At 39.4% G+C, this 23963-nt stretch overlaps 1 protein-coding gene across 3 annotated transcripts in view; it reads left to right on the forward strand.

The window, feature by feature from the left end:
• The window catches only part of LOC309687269 (kinase suppressor of Ras 1-like), a 58012-nt gene that overhangs the window by 30870 nt on the left and 3179 nt on the right, over nucleotides 1-23963 (forward strand). For all 3 annotated transcript variants that reach the window (XM_082502121.1, XM_082502122.1, XM_082502123.1), the window contains 16 exons: nucleotides 9590-9737; nucleotides 10971-11367; nucleotides 11584-11747; nucleotides 11867-11933; nucleotides 14884-14967; nucleotides 15067-15128; nucleotides 16399-16511; nucleotides 16668-16842; nucleotides 17623-17677; nucleotides 19731-19776; nucleotides 20894-21145; nucleotides 21242-21438; nucleotides 21639-21735; nucleotides 22073-22206; nucleotides 22298-22429; nucleotides 22832-22967. In XM_082502121.1, coding sequence (XP_082358247.1) covers nucleotides 9590-9737; nucleotides 10971-11367; nucleotides 11584-11747; nucleotides 11867-11933; nucleotides 14884-14967; nucleotides 15067-15128; nucleotides 16399-16511; nucleotides 16668-16842; nucleotides 17623-17677; nucleotides 19731-19776; nucleotides 20894-21145; nucleotides 21242-21438; nucleotides 21639-21735; nucleotides 22073-22206; nucleotides 22298-22429; nucleotides 22832-22967 — 2259 coding nt within the window. The remainder of the gene's footprint in view (nucleotides 1-9589; nucleotides 9738-10970; nucleotides 11368-11583; nucleotides 11748-11866; nucleotides 11934-14883; nucleotides 14968-15066; nucleotides 15129-16398; nucleotides 16512-16667; nucleotides 16843-17622; nucleotides 17678-19730; nucleotides 19777-20893; nucleotides 21146-21241; nucleotides 21439-21638; nucleotides 21736-22072; nucleotides 22207-22297; nucleotides 22430-22831; nucleotides 22968-23963) is intronic.

A 23963-nucleotide genomic window follows, 5' to 3' on the forward strand; every position in this document is an offset into this window, starting at 1 on the left:
TTGCAGAAATGCAGTACAATGGCTTAAGCAACATGCTTTACATAAACAACAGATGTGAGTATGGCGCTTCATCCTTTCTAAATGACACATCTATTCTGAACCTAAGTTTTGGTGATAACATTGAATACTGAGCTTTAAAAAGTTTTGTCAGAGTTCAGATTGGAAGTATGGGCTAAGTCAGACATTCCTGTTGGGTGTTGGACTGGGGTTGCCCTTTCACCAATTCTCTTCATAATAGAATATCTAGGTACAGCCCCGTTTTTAGAAAGTGTGAGGTTTGGTAGTCTTAGTATCTTGTCCTAAGACTGTCTGCTTCATCAAGCCAATGAACTCCAAGTCAAACTGGACTTGTTTGCAATCATGTGAAGCAGCTTGGATGAGAATAAGCACCACCAAGTCTAAGGCCATAGTTCCCAGCTGCAAAAGGGTGGAGTGCACATTCTGGTTTGTGAAGGGGTGCTACCTTAAGTGGAGGAGTTTTCATGAGTAAGGGGAGAGTGGAGTTTAAGATTGACAAACAGAATGCTGTAACATCACCAGTGATGGACCTGTGTGGTGCATTTTATATTTTGTGAAATTGACCAGTCAATTGACAGCATCAATCTATGTTTAGACTCTTGTTTAGAAACTGGCTGAAGCTTGGTCATTCAGGAGGGAGTCAGAATAGAGCACTTCTCCACACTAAACGCAGACAGTTGAGGTGGTTTGGGCATCTGGCCAGAATGATTTCTGGCAGTGAGTCATTTTGTCCAACTGGAAGGAGGCTTGGGAGTAGACTCAAGATGAGCTGGAGAGATTATATCTCTTGGCTGGCTTAGTGTGCCTCCAAGCGCATTGAGGCGACGGTTGTTGTGATTTGGTGCTATATAAATGAAGTAGAATTGAATTGAATTGAATTGAATCAAAAGAGCTGTAAGAGCTGTCCAGGTGTTTAGACTGCTGACCCTGCAATGTGGATTTAAAAAGAAACAGAATGATTAATGGTTATATTTTAAGTTGGGTGCTTCTTTCTTCCATACTTGCTATGGACTCACGGTGTGTTCCTGAATAAGTTGAAAGTTGGAATTTCCAAGTTTTCGACTCAATTTTTCTACTCAGAATGTCAGAACAACCCCAGCCAACCCAGAGTTAAATGAAACAAAAAAGCATTATACTATATTGTTAGTGATATTTGAATGACTCTACCTTCCTAAGAACCAACCTGTTTTTCCGTGCTTTTTCGGGAACACGCTAACTCAGGAGTGACATCACTCCTAAGTTTCAATATCCAAGTTATCTGGAACATGGCGTCACACCTCTCCTCCTCTCCAGTGTATCTACTCCCCAGGTATTCCAGCTGTTTGGAATAATCTTGTAGAGTACCCAGATGTGGACTCTTGTGCTGCTATGGCGTTATTTTTGTGCCACTATTCTGAGTGCACGTAAAAGAAAGTTTGCAGGTGTAAGTGTTGCATTTTAAGGAGAAATTTATTTTGAGCAAAGAAAAGCTGAATTTGAGTGAACAAAATTCATTGCTGCGTGCAAAAAATGTATTTCAGTGTTTGCTATTATCCACACACACACACACACACAATAGCAGCCCCTCTCGCTCAGTTTTTGTATTTGCGCTCGCTCACAATGTGTTGCTCGCGCTCTCAACATTTCTGCCCGTGCACGCTCAACTCTTTCTCTGCACTGTTATAGTTGTGCCACAAAACCAGCCAATCACAGACTTGGATGCAAAAAAATCTGATTGGCTGTTCTGGTCTCCAATTAGCTCGAAATGAAGAAATGCAATATCCCAGAATCCATTTCGTCCAAAACTCAAACGAGGCAGTGGCGGAGGAACACAGAGTGGCGGAGTTTGAAACATTACTCTGTCTGGGTCACAAAATAAACTTTTAAGATATTTTCATGCGAGAATGGTGCTGTGTAAACTTCTAATACCTGCTCGATTCATCAAGACATCACATATTTGCATAAGTGCTCTAACGTTTTCGGATATGCCTGTTTCAGACACATGCCATGAATTTGGAAACCTGACTCAACCTGTGCAACTGAATTAGTTGCCGTACACATAGATATTGTGTGTACAGTGGGGCAAAAAAGTATTTAGTCAGCCACCGATTGTGCAAGTTCCCCCACTTAAAATGATGACAGAGGTCAGTAATTTGCACCAGAGGTACACTTCAACTGTGAGAGACAGAATGTGAAAAAAAAATCCATGAATTCACATGGTAGGATTTGTAAAGAATTTATTTGTAAATCAGGGTGGAAAATAAGTATTTGGTCAATAACAAAAATACAACTCAATACTTTGTAACATAACCTTTGTTGGCAATAACAGAGGTCAAACGTTTACTATAGGTCTTTACCAGGTTTGCACACACAGTAGCTGGTATTTTGGCCCATTCCTCCATGCAGATCTTCTCGAGAGCAGTGATGTTTTGGGGCTGTCGCCGAGCAACACGGACTTTCAACTCCCGCCACAAATTTTCTATGGGGTTGAGGTCTGGAGACTGGCTAGGCCACTCCAGGACTTTCAAATGCTTCTTACTGAGCCACTCCTTTGTTGCCCGGGCGGTGTGTTTTGGATCATTGTCATGTTGGAAGACCCAGCCTCGTTTCATCTTCAAAGTTCTCACTGATGGAAGGAGGTTTTGGCTCAAAATCTCACGATACATGGCCCCATTCATTCTGTCCTTAACACGGATCAGTCGTCTTGTCCCCTTGGCAGAAAAACAGCCCCATAGCATGATGTTTCCACCCCCATGCTTCACAGTAGGTATGGTGTTCTTGGGATGCAACTCAGTATTCTTCTTCCTCCAAACACGACGAGTTGAGTTTATACCAAAAAGTTCTACTTTGGTTTCATCTGACCACATGACATTCTCCCAATCCTCTGCTGTATCATCCATGTGCTCTCTGGCAAACTTCAGACGGGCCTGGACATGCACTGGCTTCAGCAGCGGAACACGTCTGGCAATGCGGGATTTGATTCCCTGCCGTTGTAGTGTGTTACTGATGGTGACCTTTGTTACTTTGGTCCCAGCTCTCTGCAGGTCATTCACCAGGTCCCCCCGTGTGGTTCTGGGATCTTTGCTCACCGTTCTCATGATCATTTTGACCCCACGGGATGAGATCTTGCGTGGAGCCCCAGATCGAGGGAGATTATCAGTGGTCTTGTATGTCTTTTATTTTCTGATGATTGCTCCCACAGTTGATTTGTTCACACCAAGCTGTTTGCCTATTGTAGATTCACTCTTCCCAGTCTGGTGCAGGTCTACAATACTTTTCCTGGTGTCCTTCGAGAGCTCTTTGGTCTTGGCCATGGCGGAGTTTAGAGTCTGACTGTTTGAGGCTGTGGACAGGTGTCTTTTATACAGATGATGAGTTCAAACAGGTGCCATTCATACAGGTAACGAGTGGGGGACAGAAAAGCTTCTTACAGAAGACGTTACAGGTCTGTGAGAGCCAGAGATTTTCCTTGTTTGAGGTGACCAAATACTTATTTTCCACCCTAATTTACGAATAAATTCTTTACAAATCCTACCATGTGAATTCATGGATTTTTTTTTCACATTCTGTCTCTCACAGTTGAAGTGTACCTCTGGTGCAAATTACTGACCTCTGTCATCATTTTAAGTGGGGGAACTTGCACAATCGGTGGCTGACTAAATACTTTTTTGCCCCACTGTATGTGTCTATTTGTGCTTCACAAAGATTGTTAGAGTTATTGTGTTTAAACCATACAGTGTGCACAAGTGTGTATGTATTTTATTCAAAGCTAGGAGCAACAAAAGAGTGGAAAAGTAAGTATTACTAAAAGAAACAGGTGGTTTATAAAAAGAGAATCACAGTTTCTCAGAAGTGGAGATGAGCAGAGATTCAGTAGTCTGCAAAACAATGTGCAAATTGTGCAACACTTTCAGGAATTTTTTTTAATATACATATACAGTTATATACAGCCAGCAATCAGTAAGCTGACTGTCTAAATGAATGCAAGAAAATTGTTATTCTCACACACACACACACACACACACACACACACACACACACACACACACACACACACATACATACATACATACATACATACACATATATATATATATATATATATAAAATTATTGCAATTTTTCTTGCATTCATTTAGACAGTCAGCTTACTGATTGCGGTCGTGGTTTTAGGCATTAGGGTTGGGTTAGGTGTTAGGATTAAGCGTTAAGGGTTAGCATCTTGTATGAGACTCCAAATGTGTCACGTAGACACAGCAGCTTTGCTTGGCAAGTGTACTGATGTAAAATTATCCCTTTTTCATCACTTTTAATTGTTTAATTATTTTGCTATATTAATTATTATGTATGGGTTTTTTTACGTTGCTGCTTGAATTTTTAATCCCCCATAGTATGCTTAAAACTGTACCTCACTCCCCCAGGACAACACCTCTCTAAAATGAAAAATATGTACATATTTAATATTTTCCTAGTTAAAACGAGAGCACCATCTGGTAAATCCAGAACAGTTATTTACTGATATTTTGTTTTATCAGTAAAACAAAAAATATATAGCTTGTTATATTTGTTAAATTCAACATGAAAGTAGAATGACAATATGATATAATTTTCTTAATTTTTGTGACTAAGGATTTTATATTAAAATATGTTCTACGTGTTTTCTTCTGGATTTTTGTGACCTATAACTATGCATTAATAGTTGTCTTTTGAAATGTGAAGGTTTTTATTAGAGTTTGCTCAAATATGGGATTTTACAGGACAACTTTTGATTAATTTTGATGGATGGTAATGTGCAAATATTGCCTCAAATTTCAGTCTGCAATAAAAAAATGTAAGTGGTGGTGAAAGGCTGAATTCACCGTTTCACATAAATATATATATCTTCACACCACACGTTTGACACCCCTGCTCTAGAAGGTCAACTATTTCTAGATTTCTAGATGTGAAATAAGTTTTGTCTCCTTTTGGACCATGATGAGAACAAAGTAGACTACATCACAACTGGCTGAAAGATCCCTTCCTACCACTTTTCATTTTGAAGTTTACTTTTGGTGGCCTTTGTGATATGTGTGATTTAAAAAAAACCATTCTGTTTGACTGTAATGAACATCCCTGTGATATCACATTGCCTCCTCATATCTTAATTTCATCCTCTAATGTGCAGGCTCATTGTTATCTCAAAGGAAATGCCTCTGCCTCTCCCTAAATTTGTTTTTCACTCTGTATTCCGGGGAATGTCTGATAATATTGTAGCTACAGTGCCCTTTGTAATGTGTGGGACAAAGACATAATTTTTGCCTTCGTACTTCACCACAGTAGACTGTAAATTGAAAACAATCAATATGATTAAACTGCAGGCTTAGTTTGAGGGATTTTACTAAAATTTTGCATGAACTGTTATAAAATTACAGACATTTTTTTATATATAGCCCTATTTTCAGAGGTTCAGTCCGATAAATGGCCTCATTTTTTCATTCACTGTGAGAGTGGCAATCTGTTGCAGTGCCTCCCATAGTTTTTTCAGTTTAGTTTAGTTTTTCTATATATTTTATTTATAGTTGTATCTAATCTAGTCTTTTTTTCCTCCAAGTTTTCAGTTTTTATAAACCATGGACCTTAGTCTTTTCTTCCTTGTTTTTATGGTCTCGCAGTCTTTCTTACATTTTTCATGGGGGGGGGGGGTCACGCTGAGCGGAGTGGCTCTGTGTGTTTACATACACATTTTAGTGATCTCCAAAACACCGCTGTTGACTAAAGCCAGCTTGGTCATACCGCAAGAACATCAGAGGAGACGTCGCAGGTGCCGGGCTGGAGAGAGGCTGAAAGTGAGGTGAAGAAAATATAAATCGTCCGTTCCATCGGTCACTATGGGAAAAGTGAGGTCTCTGGCTAATAAGATGGTAGGCTGTTAAGACATCAAAGGGAGTATTGGGAGTGCAGTATATTATGCTTCATAGAGACATGGCTGCACCTGGACCATAGTGCTTTTTCACTTTTCACGCGACAGAGACGCCAAGCTGAATAGTAAGAAGAAAGGTGGAGGGATTGCAGGGTTAGTTGATGAAAGATCCAGGACATGTTACTGTGAAGGAATGTCTCTGCTCGCTAGACATTGAACTTTTAACTGAGAGTATTTGCCCATATTCTTTACCACTGTAACTGTCTTTGACTACATCAGCAGGGGCAGCAGCATGTGACATTATACAAGTGACTGTCGCTGACCTACGGTGCAAACATCCAGAGGCTTTCATCACCATTAGTGGTGATTTTACCCGTATCAGTCTGGACTGCACTCTACCTGTTGGCAGAGACAATAAAACTCTGGACCTTCTGTATGCAAACATGCAGGATGGATAAAAAGCCGCTGCAAGTTCAGAAGGACATACCATGGTGGGACTGATCAGGTTTAAAGATATATACCGAGAGAAGCTGGAGACCAAACTCCAGCTGAATAACATCAAAGCGGTGTGGAGATTGATGCATCTTATCACTAGACTCAATCAAAGACATACAACAGCAGGGGAGTAGCCTGGTTAGAGCCAATGAGCTGAATCTGTTTTTCAACAAGTTCAGTACTGGAGTCCCTCTTGCCCGTCCTCACACAGCACCAATCTCAACACTTCCTCAGCAATCAAAAACCCCTTGTCCAGTTGACTCGCCAAGGATTGACACGACTAGACTCGGATCCATTACAAACTAATAGTTCTTTGTTTGCATGCTTGTCGCAATGTGATCACCGACAGTCACTTGTATAATGTCACATGCTCTTGCCCCACCCTTTTTTCTATGGTCTCACAGTCTTTCTTACGTTTTTCATGGTGGGGGGGGGTCACGCTGAGGAGAGTGGCTCTGTGTGTTTAGAGACGTCACGGGTGCTGGGCTGGAGCGAGAGTGAAAGTGAGGTAAAGAAAATGTAAATCGTCCGTTCCATCTGTCTGACATCCCGCAGGATCTCTTCAACCTGAGTCTGTTGCACGAAAAAGTACCAGTGCTATGAAAGACATCATGTTTAGTACCAGTATTAAATTAAGCCAGTCCTTCTGATCTTGATAACTTCAAACCAGTTGCCTTGATGTCATGTCATGAAGGTGCTAAAGAGACTGGTTCTTGCCCGTCTTAGCTTGCAGGTGAACCTGTTCAGTTTTCTTTCCAGTGGATGATGCTGTTACCTACCTGTTGCAGTGTGCTCACTGTCACCTAGATGGTACTGGTGGCATTGTGAGAGTCATGTTTTTTGATTTATAATACCCTCGCTTCATTCTGCCGAATGAGAAGGGGTGGGGGGCACGCTGTCTGATGTGGTGGTCAGTAATACTGTGGCACAATAGGGGACTCCATTCCTGGTTTACCTTGTACTCCTCAGATTTCCAGTACAACAGTGAAACATGCCATCTGCAGAAGTTCTCTGATGGCGCTGCAGCGGTTGGGTGTCTTAAGGCTGACAGGAGTTGGAGTACAGGGAACTGTGGAGTGATCCAGAAGAAATCTTTTTTTTTTTTTATCACTGTTGTATATAATTATAAATTCCTGCGCTCAAAAATAAATTTTTTGGTTTTTCCGTTTGTCCGCCCAGATTTAGCCAGATGCTTGACGTCAGAACTGAAGAAGCCTCTTCACATGTCATCCAATTAGCTTTTTCAGTTTAGTTCAGGCTGCATCTGTCGTCCGTCTGTCTATCCATCCAGATTTAGCCAAATTCTGCAAAAGTGGACAGATAGCACTGTTTAGTGTAAAAGGATAATGGCTGAAAGCATACCGCAAAGCTAACCTAAGAGTTTAACAACGTAATGAAATGAGGTCTTTATCTGTGTAAGTCATCAGGTTATACAGTCTGGTCAAAAGTTTAAGACCACTTGAAAAATAGGAAGAAAAAAAAATCATATTTTGCATGGTTGGATCTTTATTCTTAATTATTCAGCAGTGATAGCAGTGATAAACTTTTGATCGGGACTGTAGTAGTCTAAGATGCTTGGAAAGAAGCTGAATGAAGTTCTTTATATTTCACCTGTCATCCAAGAGGCTTCTTCATTTCGGAACTGAAGAAGCCTCTTAGAAGCCTCCAGTTGCTTTCTTCCTTAGAAGTGAATTATTGTTCAAATACCAAGTCAGTTGCCTGATCTCAACTAAATGGAACATGCTTTTTCATCATTAAATATAAAACTGAATACAGAAAAGGCCAGAAATGAGCAGTAGCTGAAGGTACTGTGATCGCCACAGTGACTCTAAAGTAGAATCACTGTGGTGAGGAAGAAAATGTTTGCAGTCATGCAGACAGATGCTTGCAAAGAGCTGAAGTTGTGTTAGCAGCAAAATGGCATTGTTCCTGTCTTGGTTGCAGTTTGCAGTTTATCATTGTTCTCGTGTCCTTTTTTGCAATAAAAATAAAAGTAATGTTCATATCCACACTTTAGATTGCACCACTATTGGCCTCTTTCCGCATACAAACTGAAATTAGCTGATTGTAGCATACGTACAAGTGAAACCAATAAGCAGAATCGATAGGCAAGCAGACTAACAATTCCAAGGAATTGAACTACTGGGAACTGGTTCTCTACAAGAACTGGTTCTCTACAAGAACTGGTTCTCTACAAGAACTGGTTCTCAATTTCCATGCGTACGCTAAGCCCCTCCTGAATGATCAAGCCCCTCAGCCGATGTAGCCACGCTTTGGGAGAAGCACATTCATTTATTCATTGTTCATTGTGATTGTAGGAACATGGATCACCCAGTTAGTTGACAGCTTTGCTTTCATGCTCAGCTCCCTCTTTACCACAGCAGGCCAGTGCAACATCTGCAGTACTGCAGATGCTGTGCCAGTCTGTCTGTCAGTCTTCTGCGCCACTCTCCCCTCACTTGTGAACTAGACCCTGAGATACTCGAACTCCTTCCCTCAGGCCAACAATTCATCTCTGGCCCAGAGAGAGCATTCCACCATTTCCTTGCTGAGAATCTACACCTTAGATTTGGAGGTGTAGATTCTCATCCCAGCCACTTCAGCTGCAAACCACCCTAGTGCAAGCTGGGGGTCACTCATTGGTGAGGCCAACAACATCTGTGAAGACCAGGAACATGATCCTGAGGCTACCAAATCAGAAACCCTAGGCTACTGGGCTTTCTCATAGACCTTGGCCCACAAATTCTTTTCATAAAAGTTATGGATAGCATTTAGCATTTAGAAAGGGCAGTTTTGACAGAGTCCAGGTCTCACTGGAATGAGTCCGACTTACTGCAGTGACTAAATGGCCCATAATAACACGTTAGTCACCTGGTACTCCTGAACCGCTGCCCACAGGATGATCAGAGGGATGAATGTCTCTAAGTCCTCAAAATACAAGTTAATTGAATTTTAAAAATATATATTTCTTGTTTAGCTGCTTTTGGTTTTCTTGTTTTTTGGTTATCATTTTTTCTTTGTTTCTCTCGTTTTCTAGTTTACACATTTTTTCTGGTTGCAGTATTGCTTATATTTTGGTATACTTGGATTTTAAGTCAACGGGAATACACTTTGGGTAAAATCTGGCATATAAATAAAAGCGAGTGAACAGTAGATAACTTAAGCTGTCGGTGATATATGTCATCCTTGTGTCATGCAGGCTGCAGCAGGGAAGCTCTCGGTGGACAGCTTGCTGCAGATGTCCAGCTCTGAGCTGCAGGACATGATGAGACGCCTAAGCTCCAACTCAGAGGATCGCTCTCGCCTCACTACTGCTCTCTCCTGTCTAAAGAGTGTTAATGAAACAGGTGACCAAAGAACCTCCCCTTCTATGTTTTGTTTTTCATGAGTCATTTGTAGAATAATTCATCAGAGGATATTTCGGGAGGGGTATATACAAGAATTTTTTAATAGCAGTGCTACAATTCATACTTTAATCATCTGAGGTGGCTACTACATTGTTTTAGATGCTGAAAAAACAACCCCACTTATTAAATTCCACTGAAGAAAATTAATATATTTCCATGAATTTTGTCAGTGGCCTGGTAGATGTAATCTAGCATATGTTGACTTTTTTCATGAATGGTTAGATTGTGCGCAGCTATGAATTGTGGGGTAATATTGTGAAGGATGCCGTCACATAAAGGACAGCTGACGTGTCCTCTTTTAAGGAGGTAATGAAGCATTGAAGTTCTTTTCCTAAGCATTTGGAGACTTTGAACAGCTTATGTTATGGTTGCTGCATAGAGACTTCAGGATCACTTCACTCTGCTTAGAGCCTTCTTTAGCAAAATTAAGTATTTGAATGTACCCATTGTCTCTAGTTTTGTTTGGATTTCTTTTTGTCATTTGTGTTCTACAAATTGTTTTATTACTAAAATGCAGCACTGTTCAAAAGTAAGGAGTCTCTCCTCTAATCTTCATATTTTTGCAAGGAAATTGGGAAACAATTTATTGAAATGTGTGCATACATGGAAGTACAGTATATAAGACTCTTAGGGACTTGCTGGTGCAAAAATACTATTTTATATGTGTCAAATTTTTTGTAACTGGATTTTTTCATAGATTAAGCTCAAAGAAAATGGAACAAATTATGTGTTTTTGTGACATGCTAAAGATGTGTGAATGAAAGATTACATTATATTACATTAAAATTAAAAAGATTCAAATTTTAAAAAAGTTTTTTGCTAGGTTGCCTGTTATGTTTGGACAAAAAACTGTTTTATCCATTCAGTAATTCACAGGCCAGTCTCAGGTTGCTGAACAAACAAAACAAATGCTTCTTGGAAAATGGTCAGGTACAGGGAGTGAACTGACAATGAGTGAAGAAACAGCCACTGTCAAAAGAAAAACTTTAGACAGAAATCTGAAAGGACTATTGCTGATGACCACTTTAAAAAAATACAGAAAAAATTGTTATAAAGAAATGAGGATTGGCACTAAATAATACAGTATAATTTTCAGCTCCTACAGAGGTGTTAAAAGTTTGATCAGACTGATTGTATTTCACAAGTAATGATCCAAACTGTCTTTAATTCTAGGAGGTGATCTGAGGCATAACTCAGGCTCCTGCAGTTCTGAGTCACAACAGGACAGCAGTCCCTTTTCTCCTATTAGACCCTCTTTAAGCTCTGGTAGCCCTTTTACCTCATTAAAACCCAACAGCAATCATGGCCGCTCCATCTCTATATCAGTGGTACCCTGTTCAGATGACCAGGGACCAACTGTACCAGCTGAGAACATGAGTGATCCGTTCTCTTTGGAATCAAGCACCCCTTCGCTAACACAGGTCTCAAAGACCCACACGTTCAAGTCCTCCCACACACCACCACCACCCTCTCGCAAACTGTTGCAACTGCTTCCCAATATTGCACTGACGAAAAACAAGAGTCATGACTCACAGCCGACCAACCGCAACGAGGATCCTGGGACACGCAAGTAGGTTTTAGAAGGAATTCTGCAGTCATACATTTTCAGCTCTACTTTGACAGGAAGATTTCTATGTACTTTCCTGAATCAATTTCTTATCTCCACAATTGTGAAAACTAATTTAAAAAATCATTTTGTCTATCCTTATAGTGTAATTCATGAATCACATTTATAGTGTAAGGAGGTTTCACCGTAGAATTTACAAATTTGTCGGTGTCTTTGCAGGGCCTGTAAGAAGAAGAAAGTGTTGGCTGCTATTCAGATCAACGGCTCTGGGATCAGTTCTGAAGATTCAGGTCTAAGATCACCTCTGCTGTCTGCCCAAACACCTGGCCCTGTCCCAGCCTCAGCTCCATACATGATGCCCGTCGCCCCCATCTTACTGGACAGTGAGTTTCTATAAAAGCTACCGGAGTGGATTTCTGTTCACATAGACTTTTGGCCCTTCTCTGTATCAATTTGACAGAATCTCTTCTTTTGATATGCTGGTTTCTAATATTCTTCACAGATCTAGCCATGCAGAGAAGTTCCCCCCATACAATAAGAAGAGACATTGGCCTGGCTGTAACCCACAGGTCAGTAACCAGTTTGAAAAAAACTTCTAGTTATCACATGTTATGTTATGGCCACTGCAGGTGATGCATTTTACATATTGCGTTTCGAAAACTAACTGAAACAATATTTTGAGCATCTAACTTAAGCCAAATAAAATAAACAGGAAATGTTAACACAACAGCTATCAGGAGGAATTGGTGCATGTCGAGTCTGGGATGTTTACATGACATGAAGTGGTCTGTCTGTACAGTAGTTCTTAAAACATATTAGGCTTTTTTTGAGATACCACTTAGAATATAAAAACAAACGGCTAACACAAAAATGTAAACTAAACTAAAATTACACATTTTCAAAACATAAAATCTGGAAACTGAAGCTAAAGTGAACTAAAAACATAAAACTTTTGACATTCATTTATCAATAAATTGATATCATCTTGATATCAGTGATATCATCTGCATAATCTTTGTGCAAGTGTGAATGTAGATAACCATTCACAGTATTGTTGTTAGCCTAATCTTTATTATGATTATTATCATTCCATCTTCTGTATTTTTAGTTTTAAAAAATTATTATTATTTTTTTAGGCATTACGGTTTTGGATTTAGAAGCAGTTTTTCAACCAGTGCACCGAGAGAAATCTGACAGGAATTTGCCACAGAGTAACAGTATGGCAGTAGTAACTGGATAAAGCGTTCTGATTGGCCAGTTAACTCCAGGCTTATTTTTTATTGGTGGATTTGTCTTCAGCAGATAGGTGGTTCAAATCTGGGAAGTTGGGGTCAGTAGATGACTTTTTGAATCATCTTTTCTGGCTGGATTTTAGAGCTGAAACCATTTGCCTGTCTGTAGTGGATTCTCCCACATTTCAACTCATCTAACCTAATATAATGTCTGTCTGTATCTCCCTGCTAACATGGACCTGGTCTGAAAATAAAACTCACAAAACAGTTTAAGATTAACAACTATTTTACCTGCAGAGACACACACACACACACACACACACACACACACACACACACACACACACACACACACACACACACACACACACACTCAGCAGGTTAGTGTCAGTTGATGACTTTCCAAAGATTTGAATAAGCCCTTTTGTGAAAGAGAATCTGGACTCTGCAGGATCTTATGACAGGCTACTTTTTGTGAACTTTAGCTCCACTTTCAGGTGGGTCACTGACTTCCTGTTTGAAAGGAAGCAACAAAAGCAGAATGTGGCATGTCACCACCTCTGCTAAGAAGATGCTGACGAACCCTCGATTAAAGTGTTTGTCACACTGTCCTCTGACAAGATGCTGCCGTCCATTCGACTTTATTTTACTGACTTCCTGTTTGAGAAGAAGTCATTGATCTGCACACACAGCAGATTAGAGTAGACATGCAGATATTCTGCTTTTTCTTTCAAGATTTTAAGATTCTTGGGTTTAGATGTTTAAAACACATAAGACAACTCTTCACGTGATTTAAAGAATATCAGCTTTCAATATTCATTCCGATTTATTTGATGATTCTAAATTTTCTTTTGTCATTAGCTTTTTCTAGTGTACATTGTAAAGACGTTTGGCTACTTTGAAACTTCTTCTGTGTGAACTTCAGCTTTCAACAGTTCTGCAGTTTGGCTTTCATGTGAATGAGTCAGCATATTCAGTGTACACACTGCTGTACAAGATTGAGCAATTATAAAAATCTAACTCAAACCTTTCAGCTGTCAGTATTCACTCTGCATTATTTCAGGAAACCCATTCTCTAGTTTTAGTTCTGTACATCGCCACCGTGGATTTTAAATGAAACAACTCAAATGCAGTTGAAGTGCAGGCTTTCAGATTTAATTCAGTGGGTTAAACAAAAAGATTGCATAACAATGTGAGGAACTAGAACATTTTTTAAAACAATCCCTTAATTTCAGGGGTTTAAAAGTAATTGAATAAATTACTTACAATGGCTAATACTTGGTTGAAAACCCTTTGCTGGCAATCACGTACATCGCCAGATGCTGTATTTCCTCCTTTTTAATGCTCTGCCAGGCCTTTACTGCAGCAGCTTTCAGTTGCTGTTGCCTTTCTGTCTTCAGCAAGTGAAATCATGCTCAATTGGGTTAAGATCAGGTGGCCATTCAAGAATATTCATCTCCTTTCCTTTAATAAACCCCTGGCTTGCTTTGGCTATATGTTTTGGGTCATTGTCCATCTAGCTGGATTTGAACAGACAGTATGTCTCTGAGCACCTCAGAATTCATTCGGCTGCTTCTGTCCTGTGTCACATCATCAATAAACACGGGTTTCCAAGTGCCACTGGCAGCCATGCACGCACATGCCATCACACGGCCTCTGCCGTGTTACAGATGATGTGGTATGCTTTGGTTCATGAGCCCTTTCACACCTTCTCCATACTTTTTTTCTTGCTGTCAGTCTGGTCGAGGTTGATCTTGATTTTATCTGAAGGAATGAAGGAATAGCCCATGAATGCCCATGAAATAGCCTTTGAGTCCAATTTGAGTGAAATTTTATGTAAACATATAGTATGTTTATTTCATACTGTACTATACTGGATATACTATCCTCTGTACTACATGTAATACTATACTCCTTTTTACATATGAAATGTTATTCTTATTAGCAGACTGAAATGATATTTGAACCTGTGATCAGGCCTTTGGCTTCATCAGGAGAAATTTAAGTTTTTTAGCTTAAGAAAAAAAAAGCTCTAAGAACAGCTTGATGAACAAGATGTTTTTTGTTCTTTCCTGAATTCCTTTGTATTCACAGCATGCAGAAGTTACTATATGACTTTACACTGTCAGTCATTCTAAATGAAATTATTATTAAGTTAAAATTCTACATTTAGATATACAGTCACAAAATTTAAGGCTAGGGTTTTAGTCATCTATTATCACCTGACTAAATTCTTAAACATATTTCTCAATATATTTGTCATATTTGTTCTCCTTCTCTTTTGCAGGTTTTCGACTAAGTCCTGGCTCTCCCAAACATGTCAAGTTTGTTCTAAGAGCATGATGTTTGGTGTCAAGTGTAAACACTGCAAGTAAGAACTGTAAAGATAAGTTGGTGCACTCTGTCAGACTGCAGTACAACTTGTCATGACTTCTTTAGTGTACTATTTAGAGTATTCTTCTCCTCACAGGTTAAAGTGCCATAACAAGTGTACCAAAGATGCACCTTCATGTCGGATATCATTTGCTACATGTAAGCAACATTAAAATAATTTACTGATGTGTGACTTTACTGGTCTAGTGGTGTTAAAGACTACATTAGAAATCTGGTTAGACTGGTTAGAGATTGGAACGGGCCAATTTCCAGCATTCGTGGCCCTGACCAGTGACCGGTTGGTCATCCTCACCTATGTTCACTTACTACCTGGTCCATTTCATGCATGTGCAACACATGCATAGCAGTGCTGGCAAATAGTTATGTGCTTACTCACAGCCGCACATATATCAGTATGAAAAGTCCTGACTGTGATGAAACTGTTATCCAGAGCTCAGAAATGGGTGGGGCTGTAGCTCAGGAGGTAGAGCAGGTCATCCTTAATCAGAAGGTTGGTGGTTCTGTCCCTGTATACTCCAGTCTACATGCCAAATATCACTGGGCAAGATACTAATCCCAAGTTGCTCTCTGATACAGTCAGCCGAGTGTAAATGTGTGTGAAAGTTAGATAGAAAGCACTTGCGTAGAAAAAAAGTACATGTATGAATGGGTGAATGAGGCATGCTGTATAAATGCTTTAAGTACTTGGATAGAGTAGAATAGTGCTAAAAAAAAGCCAGTCCACTTAAATTTAGCTACCTACAAGCCAGCAGTCCTTGATCATTTGCTCAATTCTATGAGTAAAGGAGAGTAAAAAAAAAAAAAGTGTTAGTCTGTTATCTAGTGAATTCGTAAACATACTGGGATTACCACTGATTTGTTTTATAACTCTATTGAAATGTGGGGGTTTTGGTAAGGGAAAATATGTTAGATAAAAGTGGGTATACAGGGTTTTTTTTCAGTTCTATAAGTGGGAAAATATCCTACAACTTGTAGTTTTAGGAAAATTGTTATGGAAATTATATTTTTCTTTGTGGTCAGTTGTAGTTCTTAGAAATCAGTAACAAAGGGTTTGCCAGGTCACAACTGGTGCCGCTCTACACTACAACATGGACCTCGAGAGGAGATGCAAACCCAGCCTGGGGAAGGAAGGGAAGATGAGGGCACATGACAGTACTTAGTAATGTCTGTAGACAAATCATCCAGGTGATTCAAGTCTAGCGATTACTGGCAACAATGCTATTAATTTTGTAATGGACTCCCTTTAGCTTTGACAGTTACACTAGTAGCATATTAGGAAGGGTATTATAATGGGCAGGATAGTATCAGCAAGAATCTAACATGTTAGGGCCTGTTTATTTTATTTTAGGAATTGTAAAGTTTTGAAAATATTTTAAGCTCAAAGCTTGTATTTTTATCTGACCGGTAGTGCCAAGGATGCGTAGGGCAGAATCGGTACCATCAGACATCAACAATCGGATTGATCACACAGCCGAAGTCTCAGTGCAGTTTGGCACCTTACCAAAGGCACTAACCAAAAGGGTAAGTGCAGTTTTCTAATATGTGTTATATCTCATTCAGGTCTGCTCTAGCTCTTTCTATTCTTCAATACTGAAATGGAGAAGATTGTTGAGATCAGTGTGCAAGAAATAAATAATGTGAAATAATTGAAATAATGGACTCCTTGTGTGTTTGGAGGACCCTGTCCCCAGTATTAACCAGCTGGAATCCAGCAGTAACCCGTCATCAGCCACCTCTTCCACACCTTCCTCTCCAGCACATTTCCAGCAGAGTAACCCTTCAAGCGTAAGTGCCACCCCCCCACCTAACCCATCACCACAGAGCTCCTGGGACAACCGCTTCAACTTCCCAGGTATGCAACATAATAAAGACAGCATTGTTTCACTCTTAGAAACGATATATTTAACTATAAATTCAATTAAACATTAAAGTTGTAGAAATTACATCTCTAACAAAAGTGAAAAGTGTGTTTTTGTGGAAAATAAGGCCTCATTTGTTGTCAGGAAGACTTTGTTGAGATGTGGGACTAGGGGAATGTTTACAGCCCTGTGAGTCTTAAGAGCTTGAAAAAAAGATGACAGCTGGACATCTTTAATTTATGAAGATGTTTCAATTCTCATCAAAGAGGCTTCTTCAGTTGTAAAAAAAAAACGCTGGAGAATTCGAGGTATACCTTAAACTGCACCTTTTGTGTTTAAAAAAAACATTGATTAAAAAAATATATGATTAAAAAAATATTTGGTGAGTTATTCCAAATAAGTTTAAAATGATATGAAAATCAGTGTACTCTGTTTTTATGTAGATTTTTGAGAATAACCAACTTTTATTTTAAAACTGGGCTGCATGGCAAAACCAGTTTTTCATGTTTAAAAGTGTCAAGTGAATGATTGAGCATGTGAGCATCGTGATCTGTCTTTGAACCATTCAAAGAATTGTTGTAAAGTGTTTTATTGTCAAACTGGTTAAAAACATTTTTAAATGCTCAAACGTGATAGTTTGACAGCTTCAAACTATGTTGGATTTAACATCCTTTGTCCTCATGTCATGTACTGCAAGTATCCAAGCATCAATTTGGAATGATGATAAGTAGTTTTGTAGTAGTGCAATGCTCTCAAGCTGAGTTTTCCAACAGATGTTCCTGCCTCCACATGCAGCGTTCAGCATTCTGGCAGTCACAATGAGTCTGGGTAAGAGAATACAACATTCATGTAGCGATCCAATGATGCACTTTTATTTCATTCATATACTTACTATCATGAGTTCAAGTCAGATTTGGTAGGAATTCAAACAGTAGCAGTGCTTTACCAAACAGTCCACTTACATAGTACACTTTCTAAATTACTTTAAAGTTCACAAATGGCTCTTTCAAACTGTATGTTAGCATTTAACATTTGTAGGTATAGTTTGATATTTCTCCTTTCTCTTTCTTTCTCCTCCTCCACCGCTGCTCTCTCTCCTTCCTTATTTCCCCCTCATCCTCTTCCTCCTTACCTCAATCGAAGTCTCTAACACATGAAAGCTTACGTGTACATAAACATACTTATTTATCCCCAATATTGTCACAATTGCTTATTGTCACGAGATTAGACATGCGACCCTCCCCTTTCCAGTTTACTATGAGCTGTGTGAACAGCAGCTGATTGAAGTGTTTGTTCCACTAAAAAGAAAGTTTCACTAACACAAGTTAGCAGCACCTAACAACAGCAAAAATGGCAGCACTAACTGGCAGAAAATTTGAGGATATCTTCGACAACTCACCATCTGTCATTAAAGAGAGGTGAGCTTCAATGACATTGACTTGCATTGGACTCTTTTGCAAGGTTTTACAGCCTTCCTCCTCTTTTTATATTGACACAGTGAGTCACTCTCTTTATCCACCAGAGCAATGCAAATTTTAAGATTTTTTTAAAAAGTATTGTTAGATTGACCTGTATATCACTGCGGTTTTTCTTTTAAACTCTTTTTTAAAAAAATCCAGTATTGCTATGTAGAGAGCACACACTGTACATAAATAGTATTTATGGTGATATTCAAAATTATTATTGTTAATGTTTTTGTAAAACATAAACTAAAACCTAAAAAATAGTTTATTTACAAAATTTTCTTGAATTTGTAAAACTCATAAGATAACATGAGTTGGAAACAAATGGCATCTGAGTTTCTGCTGATATTACATCCTATCAAAATACTGACCACCTTTATTTGTGGTTTTAGGAAACTCCATTCCTGGGTCTGCCTCCTTGCAGGAGAATAAAGTCGAATCTTACATCACATTTTTCTAGCTTTAGGGCACTTACACTGTAAGCCATTTGTTCATATATGTCACGGTCAGCAGGAGCTGACTGCGAGAGTGTGAAAATGAGGTGCGGACATAGGGGGAGACGGAGCAGAGCCTTGAACAAAAAGCGAGCTGTTTTATTCAGACTGGTAGACATGAAAAGAGCCCAAAACAAGAACGACAACTAAACTGGAACCCATTCTGGGAAAACTAACTGAAAATTCTGATCAAACATGATAACGGTGACAACTAAGATTACTATGAGTTCTATGATTATGACTAGACGTGGAAACACAGACGTTCTGACAAAGAGAATGGAACACGCAGACTAAAGGGGTGATCAGGGGAAGTGGAATCACATGACACAAATGAACATAGTGACACCAGAGGGGAAGTGTAAAACTAAGCACATTGAACGAGGAAACGCCAGACCTTCAAAATACAACAGGAAACACAGACGTAGAAACGACAGCACCAACTAGACAACATGAAATATGCTGACACGAAATACATGGCAGACTACATAAAGGAAACCAGAACAGACTTACAGAAGAGGACATAGATGGACCTAAACTAGAATAGGCTCAACTAAAACCTAACTAATAATGCAACACCAGAACTACACATATTATTCTAAGAAAATACAAATTTACCAAAAAACACTCAAAATGCTGGGTCAGAGACCCAGCCACTGACAATATAGTTCTTTATGCGGGCCGGTGTTTTTGGATTGGAGCACCTTGATAAAAGCCTCACATGCAAACTCTATAAAATAAGGCTCCAGCAGGGTTTGGAACAAAATAGTTTTGCTGCCCAGCACAATGCCGGGACATGGAAAGAGGAGAAAGAGGAGCTGTTTTGGCAGCCAGTAGCTCTCAGCAAGTTTCCAAATGTAGTTATTCTAAAGATAAATTAATTAGTTACAAATTTTGGTGAATTCTTGTTAATTTCTTTGGTTTCAGGATGGTGATTACTGAGACACAAATAACAGCCACAGAACAGGGATTGGTGAGTAATAGAAGCCACATAACTTATTTTCTGTACAGCACTTTGGTCCTGTGTTGGGTATTTTAAAGTGCTTTATAAATAAAATCTGATTGGATTGGATTGCAGTATATTAAATTAAAAAGATGAAGGGAAAAGGATGTGATTTGCTGGTTTGTCTCCATTACATGTATATTTTACTCATGTCATTTTCCTTTGGTTTACAGTACTTGCCAATGCACTGTGCTAAAGCATGTTCCTTTTTTTCTGGCACTTGCATCCATTTGGTAACTTTTCAGCTTCTTTCAAATGTTCCAAATTTTGTTATTTTTCAGCCTTTTGTTCAAACGATTCAATTCATTCTTGTCTCACAAATCTACACACAATACTTCAGCAAAAGCAAGTTTTTGGCTGCTTTGTTAATGTATTAAAAACTGTTCCATTTCTATTATCCTATTCCAAATATTCAGACCTTGTATTTAGTACTTTGTTAGAGACCCATCCTCGTGTCTTCTCATTAATGATCCTACAGCCATAACCAGAGGTCCTGTATTGAACATTCCCATTAGGCAGTACTTTTTTGGTGGAAACATTAAATGATGTGTTGGCTATATTAACATCAGACCTACCCAGTGTTCGGGACGTTTTTATTCCTCGCAGAACTGCTTCAGATCCAGCTGATTCATTCAACACCCAGTGTGACTGTCTATATGAGGTTATTTCACAGTATCTCTATTGGATTGAGGTCTAGCCTGTAATGGATTTGCTGGGATGTTTAGTTGGGTTTATTATATTTCTTTATTTAACTTAAGCTCATTTCCTGCCTGCCATTATCTTTGAAGATATTGGTAAACATTTCCTCCTAATGACGATGAACTTTCCAGGCTAAAAGGCAGCAGCATCCCAGTGGAGCAATCTTTTCATACTCTTCATACTGATGGATGTTATTTATTCCATCAAATATTTCTTCCAGCAACCACAAGAATTGTATAACTATCCAAAACACTTTTGGTCTGAATGGAGAATTACAAGACTGCAATACCTATTTCACATTTGTATACCAAGTGCTGCTATTTCCAGTAATAGATATCAAAGTGTTTAACATCAGTGTTCACTTTCATTCTTCTGCCATGTGTTACAGGAAGAGGAAGGAGAGGAAGATTACACAGCTATGGATAAAGAAGAAGCTGACCAGACTGACACAAAAAAGAGTTATTCCAAGGAAGAGTATGATGAAGATGGTCTGGATGATCTACCCTCTTCTATATGCCGCCGTCAGGCTGTTGGCCGTTCTGGGGTCCCCATCTCTCGTAAGGTCAGCCAGACCAGTGTCTACCTCCAGGAGTGGGACATCCCGTATGAGCAACTACAGCTGGGAGAGCTTATTGGAAAGGTGAAAGCAGATTTGTATTGTAGAAATATAAAATCCTGTTCAAAAAATGAAAAGAAAAAACATTATTATTAATTTAAATTTTGGCTTTATGTCCAGGGTCGCTGGGGTAAGGTGCATAAAGGTCGCTGGCATGGTGAGGTGGCCATTCGCCTTCTAGAGATTGATGGCAACAATCAGGATCATCTGAAAGTCTTCAAAAAAGAGGTTATGAACTACAGGCAGACCAGGCACGAGAACGTCATCCTGTTCATGGGTGCATGCATGGCTCCTCCTCATCTTGCTATTATCACCAGGTACTGCCGCATGACTGCTCACCTAAACACTGCATTGTCACTCGTGCTGGCTTCTCCCCATTTCAAGTGCAGTTCCAACCACAAGTGCATATGTGCACTGTTGTATATAAAGTTCTATACAAAAAGTTGTTTGCTGCTTTTTTGACTTTTTGTGATGTGATGTTTATTTTGTAACCATACTGCATGTGTTTCCTCTGCAGTTTCTGTAAGGGTCTGACTCTGTATTCTGTTGTAAGAGAAAGAGGTCACCTGCTGGACATAAATAAAACCAGACAGATTGCACAGGAAATCGTTAAGGTAAGTAATACCTGCATATTCTATTGGTTGATAAATAAGATGGAATTGTAGCCAAGAAATGCCAAACATACACTATGTACATTATATAACAAGTAGGAAAATGTACTGTTTTGGATACAATGTCAAGATTGAAATATGCTGCACTTCAGCATGTTTTGGTGCTTCCCCTCATCCCCAGTGCCACGATTTGAAAAAGTTTAGTGTCACACGTAAAATAAAAATCTACACAACGAGGCTTTAAACATATAAACTAAAAATATCTACTGTTGGGTCGTCTTCATTTTCTTTTTGTGAATGTAGGAATATCTTTTGTTCAGAAAATCTTTGTTTGTTGCAGGGAATGGGTTATCTTCATGCTAAAGGCATCGTTCACAAGGATCTGAAGTCCAAGAATGTGTTCTATGACACAAACAAGGTGGTGATTACAGACTTTGGCCTGTTTGGAATGTCTGGTGTGGTACAAGAAGGCAGGTAAGAGTGAAAGAAACTGCATCTAGGCAATAAATTTATGGTGAGCCGTGTTTTTTCTCCTAATTATTCTTCTCTGTGTTTCTGTGTTTAGAAGAAAGAATGTGCTGCGGATACCACAGGGCTGGATCTGCTACCTGGCTCCAGAAATTGTTCGAAAATTGAGCCCAGAGGTTGATGAGGACCAGCTGCCTTTCTCCAAAGCTGCTGATATTTATGCTTTTGGGTATTGACTAGTGCCATTTATACTAGAAACTATTAATGTGATATTGAAGCTATAGTTTATATTATGCAGTTCTGCCTTTTAGGTTCTTAACCTTTACTTTGTTATAATTTTATATTAGCTTGTTTTTGTGTTTTCTGTGGTACATAACAATTGTTTAATTGTTTGGTTTTCTCGAAGTTAAATCAGGATTTTTACTGTTGCCAGCTAACATAGTAAAGTTGTTTTTGTAGAACCATAAATTCAGCTATCCAGACATGATGTGCGACTTTTAGCTAGAACTGCACACAGTTTTTTAAAACCTTTGTTTCTATTTTATTCATGCTCCATGTTGCATATTTGAGCACATGATGTAAGAAAATGTAAAATAATGTAGTACATGAAAGGATCTTGTGTCATTTCCAGCACAATCTGGTATGAGCTGCAGATGCGAGACTGGCCAATTACCAACCAGCCTGTGGAAACTATAATCTGGCTAGTGGGTCGTAATGAAGGCATTAAGAATGTGCTGTTAGAGTCCAATCTGGGCAAGGAGGTCACGGTGAGTCTGAAGATCATGTCTACGAAAAAACTGACCCTGTTGGTAACTGTCAACAATTTACAATATATATTTTCTTTGTTCCTAATGTGGGAAATGCTGTTGATGTAACAGCAGTATTAATAATAATCATCATAATAATCATAAGTATTGCATTTCAACATCAACACAGCACAGCATAATGACATTACTAGTGTTGTAAGAGCGAATGGTAGAAATAAAACACCGAACACATCTTTCCTTGCCACACAGTTGTATTGTAGAGTTGTTCAGTGTGATTTATACAGCTTCTGTGCTGGTCTCCCAGTTTAGACTGTTGTTGATGTTACTTGTACTTCTCCACTACATCAACATCCGGTTCTAGGATACACATGGGCTATGTAGCTGTTACTTTCACCACTGGTCTGGTCTAATTCAGGCCTAGCTGAGTTCAACACCCACGGGGAACAACTCTGGCTTATTGCCAGTAAGGCAGACCAACAGTTGTACAGAGACCAAATGGCTCATAGTTACGGACCAGACGGCCCTCAGAGAGCACTCCAAGGGATGCAGGAAAAAGCTTTCTCCAAGTCTGCAAAAAACACGTAGACTCATTGGGCAAACTCTCACCTGCCTCCAAATATATTTAAGAGTTTGAAGAGCTTGTACAGTGTTCTGCAACCAGGATGAAATCTTCACTGTTCCTCCTGTATCCTAGGTTTAACTAACAGACAAGCTCTTCTTTCCAGTGCCATAGCATTGACCTTTCCAGGGAGGCTGAGGAGTGTAACTGCTGTAACTGTAACTGGAGTACACCTTCTGGTTCCCAATCCTAAAGATAGGAACCGCCACCCCAGTCTGCCAGTATAGAGGCACCACCCGTGTCAACCAAGACAGCCCTACAGCTTCCATAGGCTTTTGGAACTCAGGGCGAAATTCGTCCGCTAAGGACTTGTTTCAAGCTGTTGCTCCTAAGTGGTTGATGGCTTTCGTGGTGGTGATGTGGCCATCAAGCTGAAA

The sequence above is a fragment of the Aulonocara stuartgranti genome (genome assembly GCF_965226115.1).
Source record: "Aulonocara stuartgranti genome assembly, chromosome: 14".
Taxonomy (NCBI): Eukaryota; Metazoa; Chordata; class Actinopteri; order Cichliformes; family Cichlidae; genus Aulonocara; species Aulonocara stuartgranti.